The 20,921-nt window shown below is 35.9% G+C and overlaps 1 protein-coding gene across 2 annotated transcripts in view; it reads right to left on the bottom strand.

Moving 5' to 3' along the window:
• The window catches only part of SLC41A2 (solute carrier family 41 member 2), a 126,554-nt gene that overhangs the window by 31,751 nt on the left and 73,882 nt on the right, over nucleotides 1-20,921 (bottom strand). For both annotated transcript variants that reach the window (XM_004418052.3, XM_087449010.1), the window contains exons 7-8: nucleotides 19,948-20,095; nucleotides 15,655-15,734 (exon numbers count right to left, since the gene is read on the bottom strand). In XM_004418052.3, coding sequence (XP_004418109.1) covers nucleotides 15,655-15,734; nucleotides 19,948-20,095 — 228 coding nt within the window. The remainder of the gene's footprint in view (nucleotides 1-15,654; nucleotides 15,735-19,947; nucleotides 20,096-20,921) is intronic.

Genomic DNA, 20,921 nt, shown 5'->3' with positions numbered 1-20,921 from the left:
AGAGGGCCGGCTCCGTGGCTTAGCGGTTGAGTGCACGCGCTCTGATGCTGGCGGCCCGGGTTCGGATCCCGGGCGCGCCCCGAGGCACCACTTCTCCGTCCAACGCGAGGCCGAGTCCCACATACAGCAACTAGAAGGATGTGAACCTATGACATGCAACTATCTACTGGGGCTTTGGGGGGAAAAAAATGAATAAATAAAATCTTTAAAAAAAAAAAAAAAAAAAAAAAAAAAAAAGAAAAGAAGAATGGTCTCATATCAGTGACCTAAGGTTCCCATCCTAAGAACCTAGAAAAAAAGAAAAGATTAAACTGAAAGAAAGCATAAAGAAGGAATAATAAGTATAACAGCAAAAATCAATGAAATAGAAAACAAAAACAATAGAGAAGATAAATGAAATCAAAAGCTGCTTCTTTGAATAGATCAAGAATAAAAGAAAGATACAAATTCCAATATCAAGAATGAAAGAGGAGTTAGCACTACAGACTATGCAGGCATTAAAAGAATAATATGGGTATATCATGAACAACTTTATGCCAGAAAATTTGATAGCTTAGATGAAGTGGAAAAATTCCTTGAAAAACAGAAACTATAAAAACTCACTTGACAAGAAATAGATAACAGGAATAGCCTTATATCTATGAAGCAGTGGTTCTCAGCTGGGGGTAATTTTGCCACCAATTCCTCCCCCCACCAAAAAGAGATTTGGCAATATCTGCAAACATTTTTGGCTGTCATAATTTGGAAAGTGCTACTGGCAACTAGTGGGCAGAAGCCAGAGATGTTGCTAAACATCCTACAATGCACAGGAAGTCCCCCCATAATAAGAAATTATCTGGCCCCAAATGTCAGTAGTTGCAAGACTGAGAAACTCTATATTAAAGAAATCGAATTCATCATTAAAAACTTGCTCATAAAAAACCCTCCAGGGCCTGATGACTTCACTACCTGGAAACTGAGAGAATATGGCTCTAAATAACCTGCAAATTAAAGAAGAAATTATAATAGAAATTAGAAAATATTTGTAATTGAATGGAAATTAAATATTACATACAAAGCATGTGGGATGCAGCTAAAGCAGTACTAAGAGGCATACTTATAGTCTTAAATGCATATATTAGAAAAGAAGGAAGGCTTATTGAGCTAAGCATCCATCTCAAGAAGGTGGAAAAGACAGAAAAATAAACACAAAGTAGAAAGAAAACAATGAAAAGAGAAGAAATTAAGAGTATCATAAAGCTAAATACTAACTATTTGAAAAGAAAAAAGAGTAGGCAGAAACATTAGGAATAAAAAAAGGGAGTCATAATTCCAATTATTGCCAACATTAAAAAAATAAGAATATTATGAACAACTTCATGCCAATAAACTTGAAAATTTACATAAATGGGAAAATATCCTAAAAATATATAACTTAACAAAATTAACTCAAGAAGAAATAGAAAATTTAAATCATTCCAAAATGATTAAAGAAATTGAATCCAAAATTTAAAATCCTCCCTCCAAAATGACCAGGCCTACAAAAGTTGTTTGCTTTGTTGTTTTTTTTTCAAGTGAGTTCTACCAAATACTTAAGTAAAAATAATTACAATCTTACACATACTACTTTATAGTATAAAATAAGAGTAGGTATATCTAGCTCATATAACGAGGCTAGCATAACTCTGGGTTCAAAATACAACAATGACAATATAAAAATGGAAAATTATAGGCCAATCTTATGAATAAAAATAAATGTAAGGAAAAAAAACTAAAACTATTAGCAAACTAAATCCAGCAAAATATTAAATGTATAATACATTACAAACTAGATTTATCCTAGAAATGCAAGGCTGATTTAATATTTGAAAATAAATTAATGCAGTTCAATACATTAACAAATGGTGGAAAAATATGATTATATGAATAAATGCAGAAAAATTGATAAAATTCAACATTTTATCATTTATGACTGAAAACTCTTGGCAAACCAGGAATTGAGGGAGATTTCTTTAACCAGATAGCCACACACACACACACAAAAACTGATATATGACAAAGGAGGTACTGCAGATCAGTAAAGAGTACAATAGACTTTTCAATAAATAGTGCCAAGATAATTGGTTATTAATATTCAAAAAAACCCATGAAAATGGACCCCTACTCTCATACTATACACAAAACTCAATTCCAGGTGGATTAAAGACATGATGTGAAAGGCAAAATTATTAAGCTTTAGAAGATAATATAGAATGGATGAGAAGGACTTTTAAAAAATGTAATAGAAAAACTGCAAACCATAAAGGAAAACGTTGATAAGTTTGACTAAAGTACAATTAAAAACTTCTGTTCATCAACATACACTGTTGAGAAGGTGAAAAGACAAGCCACAGAGTGGAAGAAGACCTTTGTAACAGAGAGGACTACCATCTAGAATATATAAAGAATCCTACAAATCAACAGAAAAAAGGACAAAAGACTTGGATAGTTCACAAAAGAGGTTAATCCAAATTGCTAGGAAACATATGAAAAGGTGTTTAACCTCCTTGGTAATCAGGGAAACACAAATAAAACACAATCAATATCATTACACACCCATGAGACTGACAAAAACCGTAGCCTGAACTGTAGGTAACGATGTGGAGCAATGAGAACCCTTACACATAGCTAGCAAGAGTGTAAATTATTATAATCCTTTTGGGAAACACTTTGGCACCTTGTAATAAATTTGTTGATATGCATACCCTCCAATCCAGCAATTCCATTCCTAGATAAATACTCAAGGAAATGTCTACATATGTGCACCAGGACACATATACAAATGATTCATGGCAACATTGTCCATAATAGCCCAACAGTGGAAGACTAAATATTCCAAACTGTTATCAATTGCAGAATTGATAAATAAATTGCGGTATAGTAATACAGTGGAATATTCTACCACAATGAAAATGAACAACAATAGCTAAACATAACAACATAGCTGATACACTAATATAATTTTAAGCAAAAGACGTAAGTCACCTGAGAGTATGTACAAGATACTTTCACTCAATAAAGTTCAAAAACTGGCAAAACTAAACCATAGCTTTAGGAATGAATTTGCCCATGTAGACGATAACACTATAAAAAAGGCCAAAAAAGTTCTCTCTCAAGTCAGGATAGTAGTTAACTTTGTGGAAGAAGGAAGGAGTTTTGATTGAGGAAGGAAGCGAGACGACTTACAGAGTGCTGGTTTAAATAAATAAATAAATGGCTACTCAGTAGTTTGCCTTATTAATTATTCTTTTAAACTACATATATTTGTATTTTGCGTTTATTCCACAATATTAGAAATGGAGAAATAATAAAACCTAGAAAAATATACACATAAACTACGTATTTGAAATAATAATGACTTTATGAATCAGGTTACCAAAATTTATACCTAACATACAAGAATATTTTCAAGGCATTTATAAGTCTTTCCACACCCATACATAGAAAAATATTTAAATCTTTATTATTTCTTCTAACATCAACAGCAACAACAATAAGCAAAATAAAAGGTAATCTTTTATTTTTTGCAGGGGAAGATTCACCCTTAGCTGACATCTGTTGCCAATCTTCCTCCTTTTTTCTTCCTTTCCGCCCCCAAAGCCCCAGTACATAGTTGTATATAGTTGTAAGTTCTTCTGGTTCTTCTATGTGAGCTGCCACCCCAGCATGGCTTGGGTGATAGATGATGTGGTGTGGTTCTGTGCCCAGGGAACCGAGCCTGGGCTGCCAAACCGGAGCGTGTGGAACTTGAACCACTAGGCCATCAGGGCTGGCTCAAAGTAATCTTAAAAATAAGCAGCAAGAAACAGCATCTAAAGAAAATCTCTAAAAATCAAACCGAACAGCTAAATGCCAGGTTGAAGTAGGCAAGGCACTTAAAATCCCTATTATTAATACAGATCATGCCTCAAGGTGAGTTAGTGCATACTGCTCTTTTAGGAGGCAGTTACTATATTATTTTTCATATGAACTAATGACAGTGCAGTAGAGTGGAAAGAGCACTAATCTTAGAGTCAGAAGATCTCATTCAAGGCTTAGCTCTACCACTTTCTAGCTTTGTTACCCTGGCCATGTTAGCTTACTTCCTTAAGCCTTTGTTACTTCCTCTGCAAAATGGTAATTAAAAATATCTGTCCTAAATATTGTTTTATAATCCTTAAACTGCTATGAAAACATAAACACAACCCAAACTACAGGTAAATTTGTCAATTCAATGAGCTTACCTATACCACCCCATTTAAAATTATAGCCCCTTACCCTAAGCATTCCCAACTCCCCTGACTCCGCCCATCTTTTTCATAGCATTTACCATCTTCTAACATATTCTATTATTTATACACTTATTATGCTTGTGGTTTATTGTCTGTCTCCTCCCAACTAGAATGTAAACTCCATGAGGACAGAAGTTTTGTCTAATTTGTTCACTGATATTCCCAGAGCCTAGGATAGTGCCTGTACATAATAGTAGCTCATTAAATATCACTGAATGAATGAATCTGATAAATTCAACTCACTTATGGACAAAAGCCCACTGAAGAACAACTTTAAAAGTTTTAAAATAGCCCATTTCCTTAGATTTAGCTCTATGCTTTAAAAGTTGGAAGAATGAGCTCTGAAAGAAGTTTGAAATCATAAGAACCGGAACTCTTGTTAAGTCCATGCAGGACTCCATCTGAATCACACTTTACATACTGGAGAAGGAGATTTTTTTCTTTTTTTCAGAGAGCTGGCAGAGCAGGATTCCTTTTTTTTTTTTTTTTTAAAGCCTGTTTTTTTTTTTTACAGGGAAAGATTCACCTTGAGCTAACATCTGTTGCCAATCTTCCTCTTTTTTTTCCCCCCAAAGCCCCAGTGCATCATTGTATATCCTAGCTGGGAGTCCTTCTAGTTCGAGAAGGCGATTTTTAAACAAGAAGAGGTAAGAACAATTCCAAAAGGACATCTGAACCAGGTGCTAAGAGTGAAAAGCTTGGATGACATCAGAGAGAATCAGAAGGCAGCAATCCTGTGGCCAGGACTATCACCCATTATTGATCCAATTACCTGGATGCAAGGTAGATTTTCCCCCCAAAACAACTGAGGTGAGAGTATCTTGTTTTTTTTGTAATAGGATTATCTGGTTGTTGCTGGATGATGAGTTCTTCGCTTGACTTAGGATGTGATTTTTAGGACCCAGCAATAGGTAAATTGCTATGGAGAAACCTAGCCCTAGGCGACTCCAAATCTGGGGTATACATAAGTATTACGCTCAGAAACACAGGTTGAGTGATTTTGTTCAAAGTCAGTCTACGTGACTTATAATATATTGATAAGGATATAAGTATTCACTGATAACTACTGAAATTTTGGCATTCAGTGCACTGTGGAAATAAGAATTTACCATTTTTTAATCACAGAAAAAAATTAAATAGAGAAACAGGAAAAGCATAAACCTCCCCCCGCTTTCTTATGCTGAGATTAATTTCTTGTGCCAATGCACCAAAAAGAAAGCAATTTAAACATTATTTTTATTGAGGTATAACTGACATACAACATTAGTTTTCAGGGTATAACACAATGATTCAATATTTGTATATATTGCAAAACGTTATATTTTTAAAACAAATTATAATGACTTGATCTTAAACTAAATGCAGTTTCACAATTTCCTCACCACATCTCATTTAGTAAATAAAAAATTCATTAAAAGCAAATGAGTAAGCTAAAATTCAGTTCATCATAAAAATTTTTAAAAATGCATCCCAGAGACTTCTGAAAAATGTTCTAAACGGGAATAAATTTCTTTAAAAATGGGTTTGAAAGGGAGACAAAGTCACATTGACTAGGTTGAATAATTAAGGCACATAAATGCAGAGCTCTGTTCTCAGCAGAGCTGACTCTGGCTCAGACCTCATGGGTTACAACTGCCTCAGCTACTTATTGTGTCTCAGTGATATTTACGTCTTGGAGCTTTAGTTTTCTAGTCTGAAAAATGAGGATAATTTAATAATATCTAACTCATAAGAGGTAGAATTAAATAAAATAATGCATCCATGAAAGAGTTTCTGGACATGGTAATGGCTCAACAAATGTTGATGATGATAATGATGTTGATGATGATGGTGATGATGATGATCTACAATTTGTACAAATAATGTGATTCTGACTTGGTGTTTTCTTAATTGTAAGTCCTGACACTTAACTTACTGGAGATTTCACATTGCCCATATTTTTTTTTTTTTTTATTGCATTATTTCCTTTTTTTATTTTTTATTTTATTTTATTTTTTAATTTTTTGTTTATTGCAGTAACATTGGTTTATAACATTGTAAAAATTTCAGGTGTACATCATTGTACTTCTATTTCTGCATGGACTACATCATGTTCACCACCAAAATACTAATTACAACCCATCACCACACACATGTACCGAATTATCCCTTTCACCCTCCTCCCTCCCCTCTTCCCCTCTGGTAACCACCAATCCAATCTCTGTACCTATGTGTTTGTTTATTGTTGTTATTATCTACTACTTAATGAAGGAAATCATACGGTATTTGACCTTCTCCCTCTGACTTATTTCACTTTGCATTATACCCTCAATGTCCATCCATGTTGTCACAAATGGTTGGATTTCATTGTTTCTTATGGCTGAGTAGTATTCCATTGTGTATATATACCACATCTTCTTTATCCATTCGTCCCTTGATGGGCACTTAGGTTGCTTCCAAGTCTTGGCTATTGTGAATAACGCTGCAATGAACACAGGGGTGCATGTACCTTTGCAAATTGGTGTTTTCAAGTTCTTTGGATAAATACCCAACAGTGGAATAGCTGGATCATATGGTAGTTCTATCCTTGATTTTTTGAGGAATCTCCATACTGTTTTCCATAGTGGCTGCACCAGTTTGCACTCCCACCAGCAGTGTATGAGAGTTCCCTTCTCTCCACATCCTCTCCAACACATATTGTTTTCTGTCTTGTTAATTATAGCCATTCTGACGGGCGTGAGGTGATATCTCATTGTAGTTTTGATTTGCATTTCCCTGATAGTTAGTGATTTTGAACATCTTTTCATGTGTCTGTTGGCCATCTGTATATCTTCTTTGGAGAAATGTCTGTCCAGGTCTTTTGCCCATTTTTTAATTGGGTTGGTAGTTTTTTTCTTGTTGAGATGCATGAGTTCTTTATATATTTTGGAGATTAAGCCCTTATCAGATGTATGGTTTGCAAATATCTTCTCCCAATTGTTAGGTTGTCTTTTCGTTTTGTTGATGGTTTCCTTTGCTGTGCAGAAGCTTTTTAGTTTGATGTAGTCCCATTTGTTTATTTTTTCTATTGTTTCTCTTGCCTGGTCAGATGTGGTGTTTGAAAAGATGTTGCTAAGACCGATGTGGAAGAGCGTACTGCCTATGTTTTCTTCTAGAAGTTTCATAGTTTCAGGTCTTACATTCAAGTCTTTAATCCATTTGGAGTTAATTTTTGTGCATGGTGTAAGGTAAGGGTCTACTTTCATTTTTTTGCATGTGGCTATCCAGTTTTCCCAACACCATTTGTTGAAGAGACTTTCTTTTCCCCATTGTATGTTCTTGGCTCTTTGTCAAAGATTAGCTGTCCATAGATGTGTGGGTTGCCCATATTTTAAATAATCATTTAATCTGCCTTCTGTTTATTCAATGAATTTTTCACTAGAAGTTAGTGATGACTATTTTTAAAAGTCTAGATTTTCTAAATCTGAGCTCACTTTCTAAAGTCAACAATTGGAATAGAACGTTGAATAACTGGCATGTATTCGTACTCATCTGATAATAGAACATAAACAAGGGCAGTAACTTATACCTCTAACCAGAAGTAAATTAACATATCTAGAAACTGAAAGAGGTTGAGACTATTTATACTATAAACACAAGCACTTTCACAAAGAGTTACCGGGTAAACCAATAAGAATAGCCTGTAATCATCCATGGATTTCTCTTCATAACTCCCCAAAAGGAGAATTGAATGTTAAGAATTATAGTTAATGCAAAGCAAAAGACTGCATTCAGACACATTTTTCAATGCCAGATATTTGCCATAGGAATTCAGAAATGGTAATTTCCCTTTCATCTTCATTTACTCTAAGGATTCTTTTGGGGGTAATGTTCTATCTGGTACTTTATTAAATATGGAATGCTTTAACGCAAATGCAGAAAGCATAAGCTATTAAACCTGAGAATATCTACTCTATATGTAACTTCCCTCAGATTGAATTTGAAACAAAAGGCAATTAATGATTAGTTGTAGCTCTCTTTCTAAAAAACCACATTGGTAGAACTTTATAGAACTACTTTTATCATTTCTTTGTTACCGTGTCCAGATTAACATGTGTGATAATCAATGCAAATAAACCCTTATAAATAATCCACTGATCACCTTCCTCTTCCCTGCATTCCCTGAACTGCCTCACTCTGAAGTCCAGGAAACACAGACGCAACTGGTGTTATAATTGCACCAAACTAAAAATAAAATGAATTGAGACTTTAGAAAGAGACTGGTATAATTTTTCCAGACAAGGTAAAAAAAAATTTTCAAGTAAACAACATAATTAGTGTTGTTTATTATTAAACAACTTATTAAAATTTCAACTTATTAAAATTTTAACCTCTCATGGGGTTAAAACCCCATCTGATCTCATCATGATCACTGGTTATATTTTTAAACTACAGCAGAATTATTACTTGGAATAGCTTTCTTTAATGTCAAAAATGCTTTCTTGCTATCATGACATACACTATGTTTCTGCCAAGAGTGAGTCTATCAGCATTTCCTTTAAATTACTTAAATTCTTCACATACTAATTGCATTACTAAAGCTAGTGTAGAGCATCTAAAAATTGTCTCAAATTAATAACATTAGTAAAAGCAGCTTGTCAATATACTAAATAATTAGTGAGAATCCTCAGTACCCACAAGACCTAATTTTAAGTGCCTTATGCTAGAATAAGCTCAATTGAGAATGTAAAGTTTGATAGTATGAATAAATTATCAGCAGGTTCATCTAGGGACTGCTTTAAAATCCAACTTCACGTTTTGTTAAATTTAGAAATATATGTTTCCAGTAAACGTTTAGCACTCATATCATAGAATATATTTCAAATTCTGTGAAGAATTCTTTTGGACATTCCTAAGGGAACCTGAAGTGAAAGTTCATGTCGTTAAAAAGTCAATCCTTATAATCAACAGCACAACAGACCTAGTATCTTCCATGCATACCTGGATACCTTAGCCCCTCCACATATCTTGCATTTTCACCTATCCTCCTTCCACGACTCCTTATCAGAACTCACATGTAGGAATTACTCTTCTAGTTTCAAGAAATGCAAAGGGAAGGGGGAGATGTGTCTTCCATTTTTTCATATTTTCCAAAGAAATACACGTAATCCCCTCATAGTGAAGACCCTGTCATCTAAATAAGGGCAGGCACATTCACCTCCCGAGACCCTAACTCATCACCTTTACTGCTTCCTCCCAGCGCACTGGTAGACAACCTGATGAAAGACTTACAAAGTCTCCAAATTTTCTACTTCCCTTACACTAGATCACACGTTCCTAGTGGGGATGAAAATTGGTTCTTGGGGGGGGCGAAAAAAAAAATCTTACTCATTTTATGTATAAAGCACAGATATATATACAGTACAGAAACAGATAAACAGGATACCTGTGATGTTAAAATTTCACAGGTGGGCACATTTAGGGAAAAAAATATGTAAAATGGCTCCTTCAGAGGACAATAATGACAAAAAGGTGACAAAAAGGTTGAGAAACACTTCCCCAGATGAGAACTGCCCAGGCAGTATACCTCGAATGGTTACAGGTGTGTCAAGATACTGCTCTTCTAAGCTCAGCAGGGGCGGGCGAGCCCTGAGGCAGCTGCAGCCCCCAGGCCTCCTTCTTCACCATAGAGTGCCACCCAAATATTATAATGTTCTATGTGTGCCATGACATGAAGTAGGTTGGGAAACACTGCCCTAGGGAACTGAATCTATCTACTTTCTTGGGACAATTGAGGCTGTCATTGTAAGTAAGGCCCTTCATCTTAGCCTCTATCCCCTACCCCATCTCTCTCTATATCCACCTATCTCTCTTGAGGACTCCTTTTCTGACTACATCAAACTAAGGGGTATCTTTTCTTTCTAAGGCTGGTTTGTAGTCCACCATTTCATGGACTTGCTCCCTGTTATTCACATCTCTCATGCATCCTCAATCTTTCCTTCTCTATTACTCCTTGCCTCCTTGCCAATAAATATATGTACATCTCTCCTATCTTGGAAAAAAGTTCCTCATGTGGACTTCTAAGTGTTATCCTAATTCTATTCTTTTCACTGTCAATCATTCAATAAGAAATCTAAAAGTGCTGCTTCCAAGATTTTTATTGTTTTGTACTCAATATTTAACAGATACAAAAATAATATTTATAAAACATATATAAGCTGTAAAAAATCATACTACAAAAAACACCCGTGTACCCACCACCCAGTTTAAGAAAAGGAATACAGTGTAACTTTTACATTTGAAGTATCCTATGTGCCCCTCCCCAATTTCATACCCTTCCTCCCCAGAGTAACTATCCTTAATTGTGTTTTTCATTGTCTTGCTTTTCTCTAGGCTATTATGGCATACATGTGTATTCCTAAACATTCTGAACTTTATATAAATGGAATAATTTATCATATAAGTTCCTGAGATTCATCTTTGTTGAGATGTAATTCATTCATTTTTATTGTTAATAATATTCTCTTGTAAGACTATACTTTCATTTATTTCACCATTACTTCTACTCACCAAAAACTGAACTCTCAAATGACTTCCTAATCATTGAACAACTGGTCCCTCTGAATCATTTTCCTGGGCTACACTAACTTAGTTTACCCCTCTTCTAACCAATCAGTCTCTAGCCCAACTCTTTCTTCCTCTGCCCACAAAATATTCACTCCTTGGATCTCTAACCTCTTTTAATATCTAAAGAGCTACTATCTAAATATTCACTCCTATCTAAAGAGCTTGTAGAACACAACAACAAGGGGAAAATGCTGAGAAACCCATTTCTCTAGCTACACACAGGAGAATTATTAAGAAAAGTAATAAATGTTGCCATCATTGTAATTATTTCTACAAACAGGAGGAACCATTTTTATATTTTTGCCATTTTTAATGTACCTCACCAGTTCCCACTAAAGTTTATGAAATGTTTTGGTTATGATCTTAGTTATGTTATTTAACAAGATCATTTCTTCAAATTCAGTGACATACAGTTTGCAGCAAAACTAAGCATGTGCCTTAACTCATGCATTTATTCCTCCAACAATTACCAAATCTTAACATGCTAGCCACTATTCAGAGAGTCATAAGAAAAGGAAATGATCATACAAAGTAAATATGTACTACAATAAAAGTGCTAAAAGTGTGCTGGGGAAGCATAGAAAAGAGAGCAACTAACTCTGCCTAAGTATCTACTCTGCAAAAGAGGTGGCATTTTAATTAGGTCTAGATGAATGAGCAGAACTTGGTAAGAAAGGGGAGTATAACAGAGGGAACAGTAGGTACAAAGGAATGGTATAGAGAAACAACATGATCTATTTGAGAAAGCATCAAAAATTTAACAAGAGAAAAATTTTAAGACTTGGTGGAGTGGTGGTGAAATGAGACTGGAGAGGGATATTTTAGGGATAGATTGGGCTTCGTAGGTTACACTAAATAATTCATACTTTATCCTCCAGGAAACTTAACTGTGACCTTTAAGCAAGCAAGGGACAAGATCCCTTTTGTTTATTAGGAAGATAACTCTAACAGCAATACCAAGGATAGACAGGTTAAACTGAGTGAGAGAAGAGGCAGGGAGGCAGTTTATGCAGATGTACCCAAGTAAGAAAATGAACAAAAACAGGGATAATGGAGACAAAGGGTTGAGACTAATTCAGAAGGTGTTTCAAGAGCAGATAAAAATAGAGAGTATAAGAGACAGGGAGTATGTGACTTTGGAATGTCTTGTTTGGGATACTAGGTAGATAATAATAATACCACTAACTGTTAGGAAACCCAGAGGGAAGATCAGGTTTGGGGGAAATTATTGAGTTCAATTTGGAGCTTTGGGTCTTTCATGTGGAAATATCCAGTTTACAGTATGGATCCAGTCAAGACTAGGGATAAAGAGTTGAAGTCATATGACTAAGACAAGTGGTTCTCAAATTTTTGCATGTATCAGAATCAAATGCTGGGTTCTACTTTAGAGTTTCTGATTTGGGAGGTCTGGGTTGAGGCTTAAGAATCTGCATTTCTAACAAGATCCTAGGTGACACTGCTGGTCTGGGGACCACACTTTGAAAACCTCTGGACTAGATAATATCACTCACAAAGAAAGTGAAGTGTGACAACAGATGATCAAGAACAGAGTCAAGAATACAAACACGTAAGAGGCAGGTAGAAAGGAGAAGTCAGTGAAGGAAAATGAAAAGAATTTTCAGAGAATTGGGAGAGTTGCAAAAAGGGCATATTAAATAGTATCAAACAGCTGAATAGAATGAAGACTGAAAATAAGTAATTGGATAAAGTAATTAGGAGGTCACTGGAGAGCTTGGTAAAAGCAGTTACGTGGAGTGAGAGGGAGGGAAAATATTGTAATAAACTTCAAAGTACAGACTACACTTTGAAAAGTTTGGTTATAAAGAATAGAAAAGAGAAAACAGAAGCTTGAGAAGGCAGAACACCATGGGAAAGGTGATTTAGGATGAAAGAGTTGAGTACATTTGCAAGCGAAAGGGAAAAGATGGAAGAGAGGCAGACATAGAAGATACAGGAAAAATTAAATTAATTGATGCAGTAAGGATCCCACTGGAGTTGTAATGGAATGGCATCCAGAGCACAGGTGGGTTAGCTGGTCTTGGACAAGAGTCAGTTCTTCTTTTGAGATAGGAATGGAAGAAATTAGGAATAGACATTGTTAGAGGTAAGAACAGAGGTGAAGGGAAAGGAAAGAGAAGTATGCTGGGAGAGACCATGCCTAGAATCTCTTTTCTCTACAGACCTGCCCTACAAGAAACATTAAAGGAACTCCTTCAGGCAGAAGGAACATAATACCAGATAGAGATCTGGATCTACACAAAGGAAAGAAGAGTGCTGTAAAATATATGGGAAAATGGAAAAGATATCATTTCTCATTTTTAATCTCTTCAAAAAATAATTGACTGTTTAAAGCAAAAAATAATAACAATGCATTATAGGGTTTATAACAAAGAAAAATGTATGACAAAAAGAGCACATAAGACAGAGTGAAAATCCAAATATACAGACGTAAGGTTCTTATCCTATATGTCAAGTGGTATATTACCATTTGAAAGTACAAGTGATAAAGATATATATTATAAGCCCTAGATTAGTAGTTCTCAAAGTATGGTCTGGGGTCTGAAGGAAGGTTAGATCCAGAAATTCTAACCCCTAGCTAACAGAAGTCCCAGGAGGAGAGATTCACAGTATATATTAGCATGATAAAGACTTTAAGAAATCTTGTAATAAAGAAATCTACTAAACCTAATGTTCCCCAAACTTAATTGACCACAAAACTCACTTTTCAAGTTATACTTATTAACATCTCACAGAACTAGTGTTACTATGAAATATATTTCGGAAAATACTACTAGTTCTATACTAATAGTGTTAAAAGATATCCTAAGCACAATATCAACACAGACATGCCTTACTTTAAATAAAGCGTATATTCTTGTGTCTAATAAAACAGATAAATTAGTAGTTTATTTTAAGAGAAAAAAATCACAGACTTTGGAATCAAGCAGACCGGGGTTTAAATCCTGACTCACCACTTACTGGATACAAGACCTTGGACAAATTACTTTCTTATTGTGAGGATTAAATGATATAACAAGCATAAAAGACTTATAAGTTATCTGACACATAGTAGGTACTCACTAAATAGCAAATGATGATGATGATAATCATCATCTTCATAATAGTGAACAGAGGTCCTTTAGAGCACATCCTCTAGCACATTTAAAATGAAATTCAATTCTCAAAAGTTTCACCTTTTTTGAGGAACATGGAGGGAATCTTCTCTACCAATGTTTTTAAAGAGTGGAATTTAACATAAGATGAGCTCATTGTGATACCCAACTAACAGGTTTACTAGCTGGAATACAAAAAAGATTTTACTACCGTGCAATGCCAAGACACAGACTTCTAAGGAGAGCATGCTTCAGCGAAGCTCTATAACTGTTTCTTACGTAAGGTGAAATAACAGAAATACTCATTAAAACCTTACTAATAATGGGGTCATTGTAATTTAAGTTAAATTTCTCACTGAAATGTTGGGCAATATAGCTCTAATAGTCATTACTGGATAATATTTATGCTAGTAAATTCATCAACTAATATTCACTGAAGAGGATTTGAACAGGTGGAAGGAAAGCAAGAGTCATTCCAGGCAGTGAAAATTAGAAGATCTTTGCATGGACAGAATACAAGAGTCTAGTTAGATTGATAAAGGAAAAAGTTGTACCCATCCAACAGCATAAAGAAAGCCTTGAAAGCTAGGCAGAAGAATTCAAACTTGATTTGATAGGCAGGAGGAAACCACTCTTAAGTCATCATCTTAAGACACAGTGATATAATAAAAACAAATTTTAAGGAAGACTAGTCTGTTAGTGACATATAATTTGCATTGAATAAGGAGTGAGTCAGGAAGGATACTTTATTACCTGAATGTTGGCTGGAGTGAGACATTAGCAGACTACAATGGTGAGACATGCTTGTTACACAAATAAATGAACTAGCAAATTATGTTCAAGGGCGAATAGGCAAGGTTTGGTCATTGTCCATTCAAAGAGGATGAAGGGCCAGGTTGAATCAGATGGTTCCTTGATTTTAATGGGGAGAATAGTGGCACCAGGAAAACTGGGAGGGAGAGTCTATAGGGGAAATTTGTTCATGGGCATTCCAAAGGTACACAAAAATTAAAATGTTCAGTAGAAATTTTACATATAAAATTATATTTTAGAGAACTTGCCTTCATATAACATATTTTTTATACATAAATATTCAAAAGTAATTTTATTAAATGTGTAGCATATCCTGCGACATGTTTTTCCCCAGGTTGAATTACTTTTTAAATTATATTGGCTTAGGCTATCCTAAAATCCAATTTAATGACAGCCAGCCCAAAAGCCAGTAGGACTGGATTAAAATTATCTTATTAAATGAAATTCATACAGAAATCTCTGTGAACTTAAGTATTATAATTTCCATTTTATAGATAAGAAAAAATATAAGGCAGATTTTAAAGGGATCAGCAGAGGAGTGATAAATTTTAATGGGCCGAATTGACTCAAGCAATGCTTAAACCTAGCTAACTCTAATTTATCCATGAAAATTGACAGGAGCAGCAACAAAACAACATAAAATAGCAGATAAACCCAAAGTATCCAGAACTGAAATATCGTATTTTGTCACATTAACCTTAAAAATAGGGCATGTCTGACTCTCAAACTAATATTTAGCAATAAGAGTAAGAAACAGTTCTTTTCAAAAATATGTTCTGAACCCTATGATTCCTATTAGTACCTAAGAGTATACAAAGATTTGATATCATTATGAAACAGTATATCACTCTTACCGTTAATAACTGGTGTGTAAACGACAATCCCAACCAAGTTTGGATCAGATACAGTTGTGTCCAGAATAAGGCCCCCAATGCTGAAAGATACAAAATCGTATAATTTTGGGAAGAGAAAAGGAAATGTATCAGTTTGAAGCTGTTCTTTACATACAAACAACCCCTACTTTCAAAAATAAGATAATTAGACATAAAAAAATAGAATAAAAAGAAAAAATAATCAAAATAAAAATCAACGTCAACAGCAAAATGTTGAAAATAAAACATGGCATAAGCTGTAGCTTCACATTTCAGGACTCTCTTTCTGATCTCCAAGATATGTTACTTGTAAAAAAGAATACTTTAAGTGCATTAAAATGTCTGGAAGGACATATAAGAAATTATTAACAATATCTCCACGGGGTGAGACTGATAGGAGACTAAGAATGGTCATTTTATAACCTTCTGTACTTATTAATTTTCTAAGACCATGTGCATTTATTGCTCTTATAATTTAAAAAATAATTTTAAGGTGCCGATGGGTGGCGTAGTGGTTATGTTCGTGTGCTTCGCTGCAGCAGCTCGGGGGTCATGGGTTCGGATCCTGGGCGAGGATCTACACACTCGTCATCAAGCCATGCTGTGGCGGCATCCCACATACAAAGTGGAGGAAGATGGGCACAGATGTTAGCTCAGGGCCAATAATCCTCAGCAAAAAGAGGAAGATTGCCAACAGATGTTAGCTCAGGGCTAATCTTCCTCACCAAAATAATAATAATAATAAAAATAATTTTTAAAAGAGTATCTTTTCATATTTCAAGTAAAATTAAAGGGATGATTTTTATTGGGTTATAACTAGATATAGTTAGGGTGTGTCTTATCACTGGTAAAGTAATATAATGAGTTGTAGCCATACAAAGATATGATCTTGAGAACAGAGGTCTGGAAAAATGACATACAGTTATATAGTGGGAAGCCATACACTCTCAATGTCTCAAAGGAGCTTGGAGTTTCTTTTTTAAGTTTCCAAGACCATTATCAATTGGTTAACTTCAGTCTCTTGATCTACGTACTATAAAACATTGCCAGTTCTGGGGCCAGCCTGGTGGCGCAGCGGTTAGGTGCGCGCGCTCTGCTTCGGTGGCCTGGGGTTCACAGGTTCGGATCCCAGGCGCACACCGACGCACTGCTTGTTAAGCCATGCTGTGGCAGCATCCCATATTAAGTAGAGGAAGATGGGCACGGATGTTAGCCCGGGGCCAAACTTCCTCAAGAAAAAAAAAGGGGAGGGTTGGCATCGGATGTTAGCTCAGGGCTAGTCCTCCTCACAAAAACAAAACAAAACAAAACAAAACAAAACATTGCCAGTCCCAATATTCCATGGGATCCTGTTGCCTGAATCTTCCAGGAAAAAGCAATCTACATTACAGAAAAATGAACCACATGCTGTTACAGAATGGGTTTCCTCACTCCTGTGTTGTCTTCTTTTTTGATTTATTCCCACATTTTGATAGACCATACCTTCTATCAGCTTTTATACCAAAGGGTACATGGGAAGTACATTTTTTGAGACCCTGCACATCTGAAAACTTGAGTCTACCTTACATTTGATTGATACTGTGACCACATTTTATGTTCAAAATAAATTTCCCTCAGATTTTGAAGGAATCACTTTTGGTGTTGCTACTGGACGTCATTCTGATTCCCAATCCTTTATATGTAACATCTTTTCTCTCTGGAAGCATTTGGGATGTATGATAATGTGCTATGATTTAGGTCTCTCCTACTCTAATTCATTGTGCTGGGTACTCAGTGGGCCCTTTCAGTCTGGAAGCCTATGTTCTTCAGTTCTGGGGAATTTTCTTGTATTATTTCTTTGATAATTTTCCCTCCTTACTGTTTGCCCCTGGTTGTCCACCTCTTTGCTCTCTGTTCTACTTTCCAGGATAGTTCCTCAACCTTGTCTTCTAACTTTTGTACTGAAGTTTTTGTTTTTGCTATTTATATATTTTTAAATTCCCAAGAGCTCTTCCTGTTTTTCAAATCCTCCTTTTTGGAGCATTCAGTTCTTACATTATGGATGCCATAGCTTCTCTTATTTCTCTGAGGATACCGATGATAGCTTTTTGAGGTTTTTCAACTCTCCCTGCACTTTCTTTGAGTACCATTTTTTTGGTCTCTCTTTCACGTTAGAAGCCTTAATCAAACGCCTGGCAATCCTTTACTGTCTGCTCCTCTTTAAGGGGCAAAGCAAAGCACACTTGAAGCTCTCTGTGTCCACAGGCAGAGCTTGCTAACAGGTGGGCCTCACTGAGGAAAGGTCAGGTGGGCATACAGCGCTTTCACTAAAGGATCCACAGGGGTCAGTGTCTGCAGGTTTTTCCTTTGTGCTGATGAGTTTCCCCAGAAACAAATTATCTAATTTTTTGCCTGGAGGTATAAGCCTGACGGCCAGCATTCCATGAGCAAAGAAAAGGAAGTGTGATAGGGTTTTCACTGTTCAGCACGTAGACTTTCACTTAATCCTGTTTTTCATACAGTGCTTAATCCACATCCTCACTGGTGCAGATGTTTCTGAATCCAGAGCCTCTGATTTAACCTCTCCAGAGTCAATCTTGTCTTCTGCTAGGGTGGGAGGGGCAGTCACCAGGGTGGTTAAGCTCGAGAAGGGCTTCTAGGATCTAATTGCTTCTTAAAAGACTTTCAACCAATCTTCTTCACTCTAGCTTTCAGAAGTACTTAGTGCCTCTAATTCCTCCACCTTTCTGGATTTCCAGGCTTATATCGACTTGCTTCTTATGGGTGTCCCCTCGCCCTGCAGGGGGTTAAGTTTTAGCTTTTTTCATTCTGCTAGTTCAATTAACAACCATCCATCTGATTCCTATCTTACTAATTTTGTTGAATCTCTCACCTGGTGTACTCTCTGCTTCCCTTCTTTGTAGGTTTATAGCTTTTGAATTTTTTTACTGTTATTTTAGTAGTTTTAGGAAGGAAGAAAATAAACGTGTCAATTTACCATGTTTAACAGGAAATCATACTCTTTTCTAGCTTGTTCTTTTCACCAAATGTATAATGAACATCTTTCCATGTCAATAGAAATGTTACAATGTTTTCCTTAATGGCTGACTAATATTCCATTTTGTGTTGTTGTTGCTAGTGCCCTCGAGTGGATTCCAATTGCTAGCACCCTTGTGTACAGCAGAGCTGAACCCTGCCCGATCTTTTTGCGCCATCCTCTCACCTTCCAGTGCTATATCAGACAGTGCTCCACTGCTATTAACAGGGTTTTCATGGCCAATTTTTCAGAAGTGGGTGGCCAGGTCCTTCTTCCTAGTCTGTAGGCTCAGCTGAAACCTGTCCACTATGGGTGACCCTGCTGGTATTTGAAAAACTGGTGGCATAGCCTTCAGCATCACAGCAGGACGCAGCTGCCACAGTATGACAACAAAAAGACAGGTGGTGTGGGTCCCTGACCAGGAAATGAACCTGGGCCACAGTGGTAAGAGCACCAAATCTTAACCACTAGACCACCATCCATTTTGTGACTATACTACAATTTATTTGATCAATACCTGATTGCTACATCTCTAAGGTATTCTCTCTCTTTTTTTATTATCAAAAATTACACTGTGGGGCCAGCCTGGTGGCACAGCAGTTAAGTGTGCGCGCTCTGCTTCGGCGGCCCAGGGTTTGCAGGTTCAGATCCCGGGCACAGACCGATGCACTGCTCGTCAAGCCATGCTGTGGTGGTGTCCCATATAAAGTAGAGGAAGATGGGCACGGATGTTAGCCCAGGGCCAATCTTCCTCAGCAAAAAAGAGGAGGATTGGCATCAGATGTTAGCTCAGGGCTAGTCTTCCTCACAAAAAAATTCCATTGTGATGAGGATCCTTGCAACTAAATCTTTTGCATATATCCTTAAGTCCTGTCAGAGTTCTAGAAGTGGAAGTAGTCAAATGGTAAGTAAATTTCTAAGTCTTTCTGATACGTATGTGAACAACTTACTATTAAAAATAAGTAATGTCCTTGTCAGGTTAAAACACACAAACATACAAGACAAACACTGCTGAATTTTATTCATCAATCTGCTAAGGATTTGGTTGGAGAAAAGTTTGAACTGGTAACTAAATGAGGTTCTGTACATCTACTGATTTCAAGAACTCCTGTCACTTATATCCCTTATTACATGGGATAATAAAGAACTAGCTATATAAAATGATTGATAAAAGAAATAAAAACAGGAAATTATTTGTTTTAATATACATACAGATACATGCATATAGAACACACACAAACACACATTTTAATACTAACCTACTTATAACCATAGCTGTTATGACAGGCTCCCAGCCTGAGTGGAGAACTGTCCTCGTGGCTGGATGTTTGGCAGCTACTATAATCCAGATAGGAGTTAGAGCCAAGAAAAAGACACCAACTAATGGAGAAATGTAGTAATAGGTCTCTAAAATTAAAAAAGAGACAACATTTCAATATCTCTCTTTTCCATGTAGCAATGTAAATATTAGAAGTAAAAGTTTACCAACATATTAACATGCTATATATTTTCTATAAATTTCAAATTTAAAACTGTAGACAAAGTAAAAATATTAAATAATATAGGTGAAAACTAATACATTAATTCAACAAACACTTATTGAAATAGCTATGTGACTTAGATAGGAATAGCATTAATAATAATAAGAACAACACATAAAAAAGCTAACATTTGGCTCCTACTCTTTACCAATGATTGTGCTAAATGCTTTATATTCATCATTTCATTTAACTGTCCTCACAAGTATGAAGTAGATACTGTCATTTCTATTTTATGGAGAAACTGAGTCTTTCTATTTTATGGAGAAACTGAGTCATAGGAGCTTAAGAACGCAGCTAAGAAATAGCAAGAGTTGGGAGAAAACGACATTTGTCTGACACTGAAGTTAGTGCTCTTAACTCTATAAAGTCCAATAGGACATTGTTTTTACCCACAGGGATCTTATAGTACAAACACTCCATGGAATACTGACCAATCAATTGATAATACATATCCCCCCATCCTGAGTAGAGTTCCAGCTCAAAAAAAAAATTGAAAGACTAGGTTTAACTTTATTTTTTTTTTTTTTTTAAAGATTTTATTTATTTTATTTTTTCCCCCCAAAGCCCCAGTGGATAGTTGTGTGTCGTAGCTGCACATCCTTCTAGTTGCTGTATGTGGGACTCGGCCTCAGGATGAACGGAGAAGTGGTGCCTCGATGCGCACCCGGGATCCGAACCCGGGCCGCCAGCAT

The sequence above is a fragment of the Ceratotherium simum genome, chromosome 25 (genome assembly GCF_057802395.1).
Source record: "Ceratotherium simum simum isolate JZ-2026a chromosome 25, ASM5780239v1, whole genome shotgun sequence".
NCBI classification, from domain to species: domain Eukaryota; kingdom Metazoa; phylum Chordata; class Mammalia; order Perissodactyla; family Rhinocerotidae; genus Ceratotherium; species Ceratotherium simum.
Note: the sequence above shows the minus strand (reverse complement) of the source record. Positions and strands in the feature narration are given on the sequence as shown.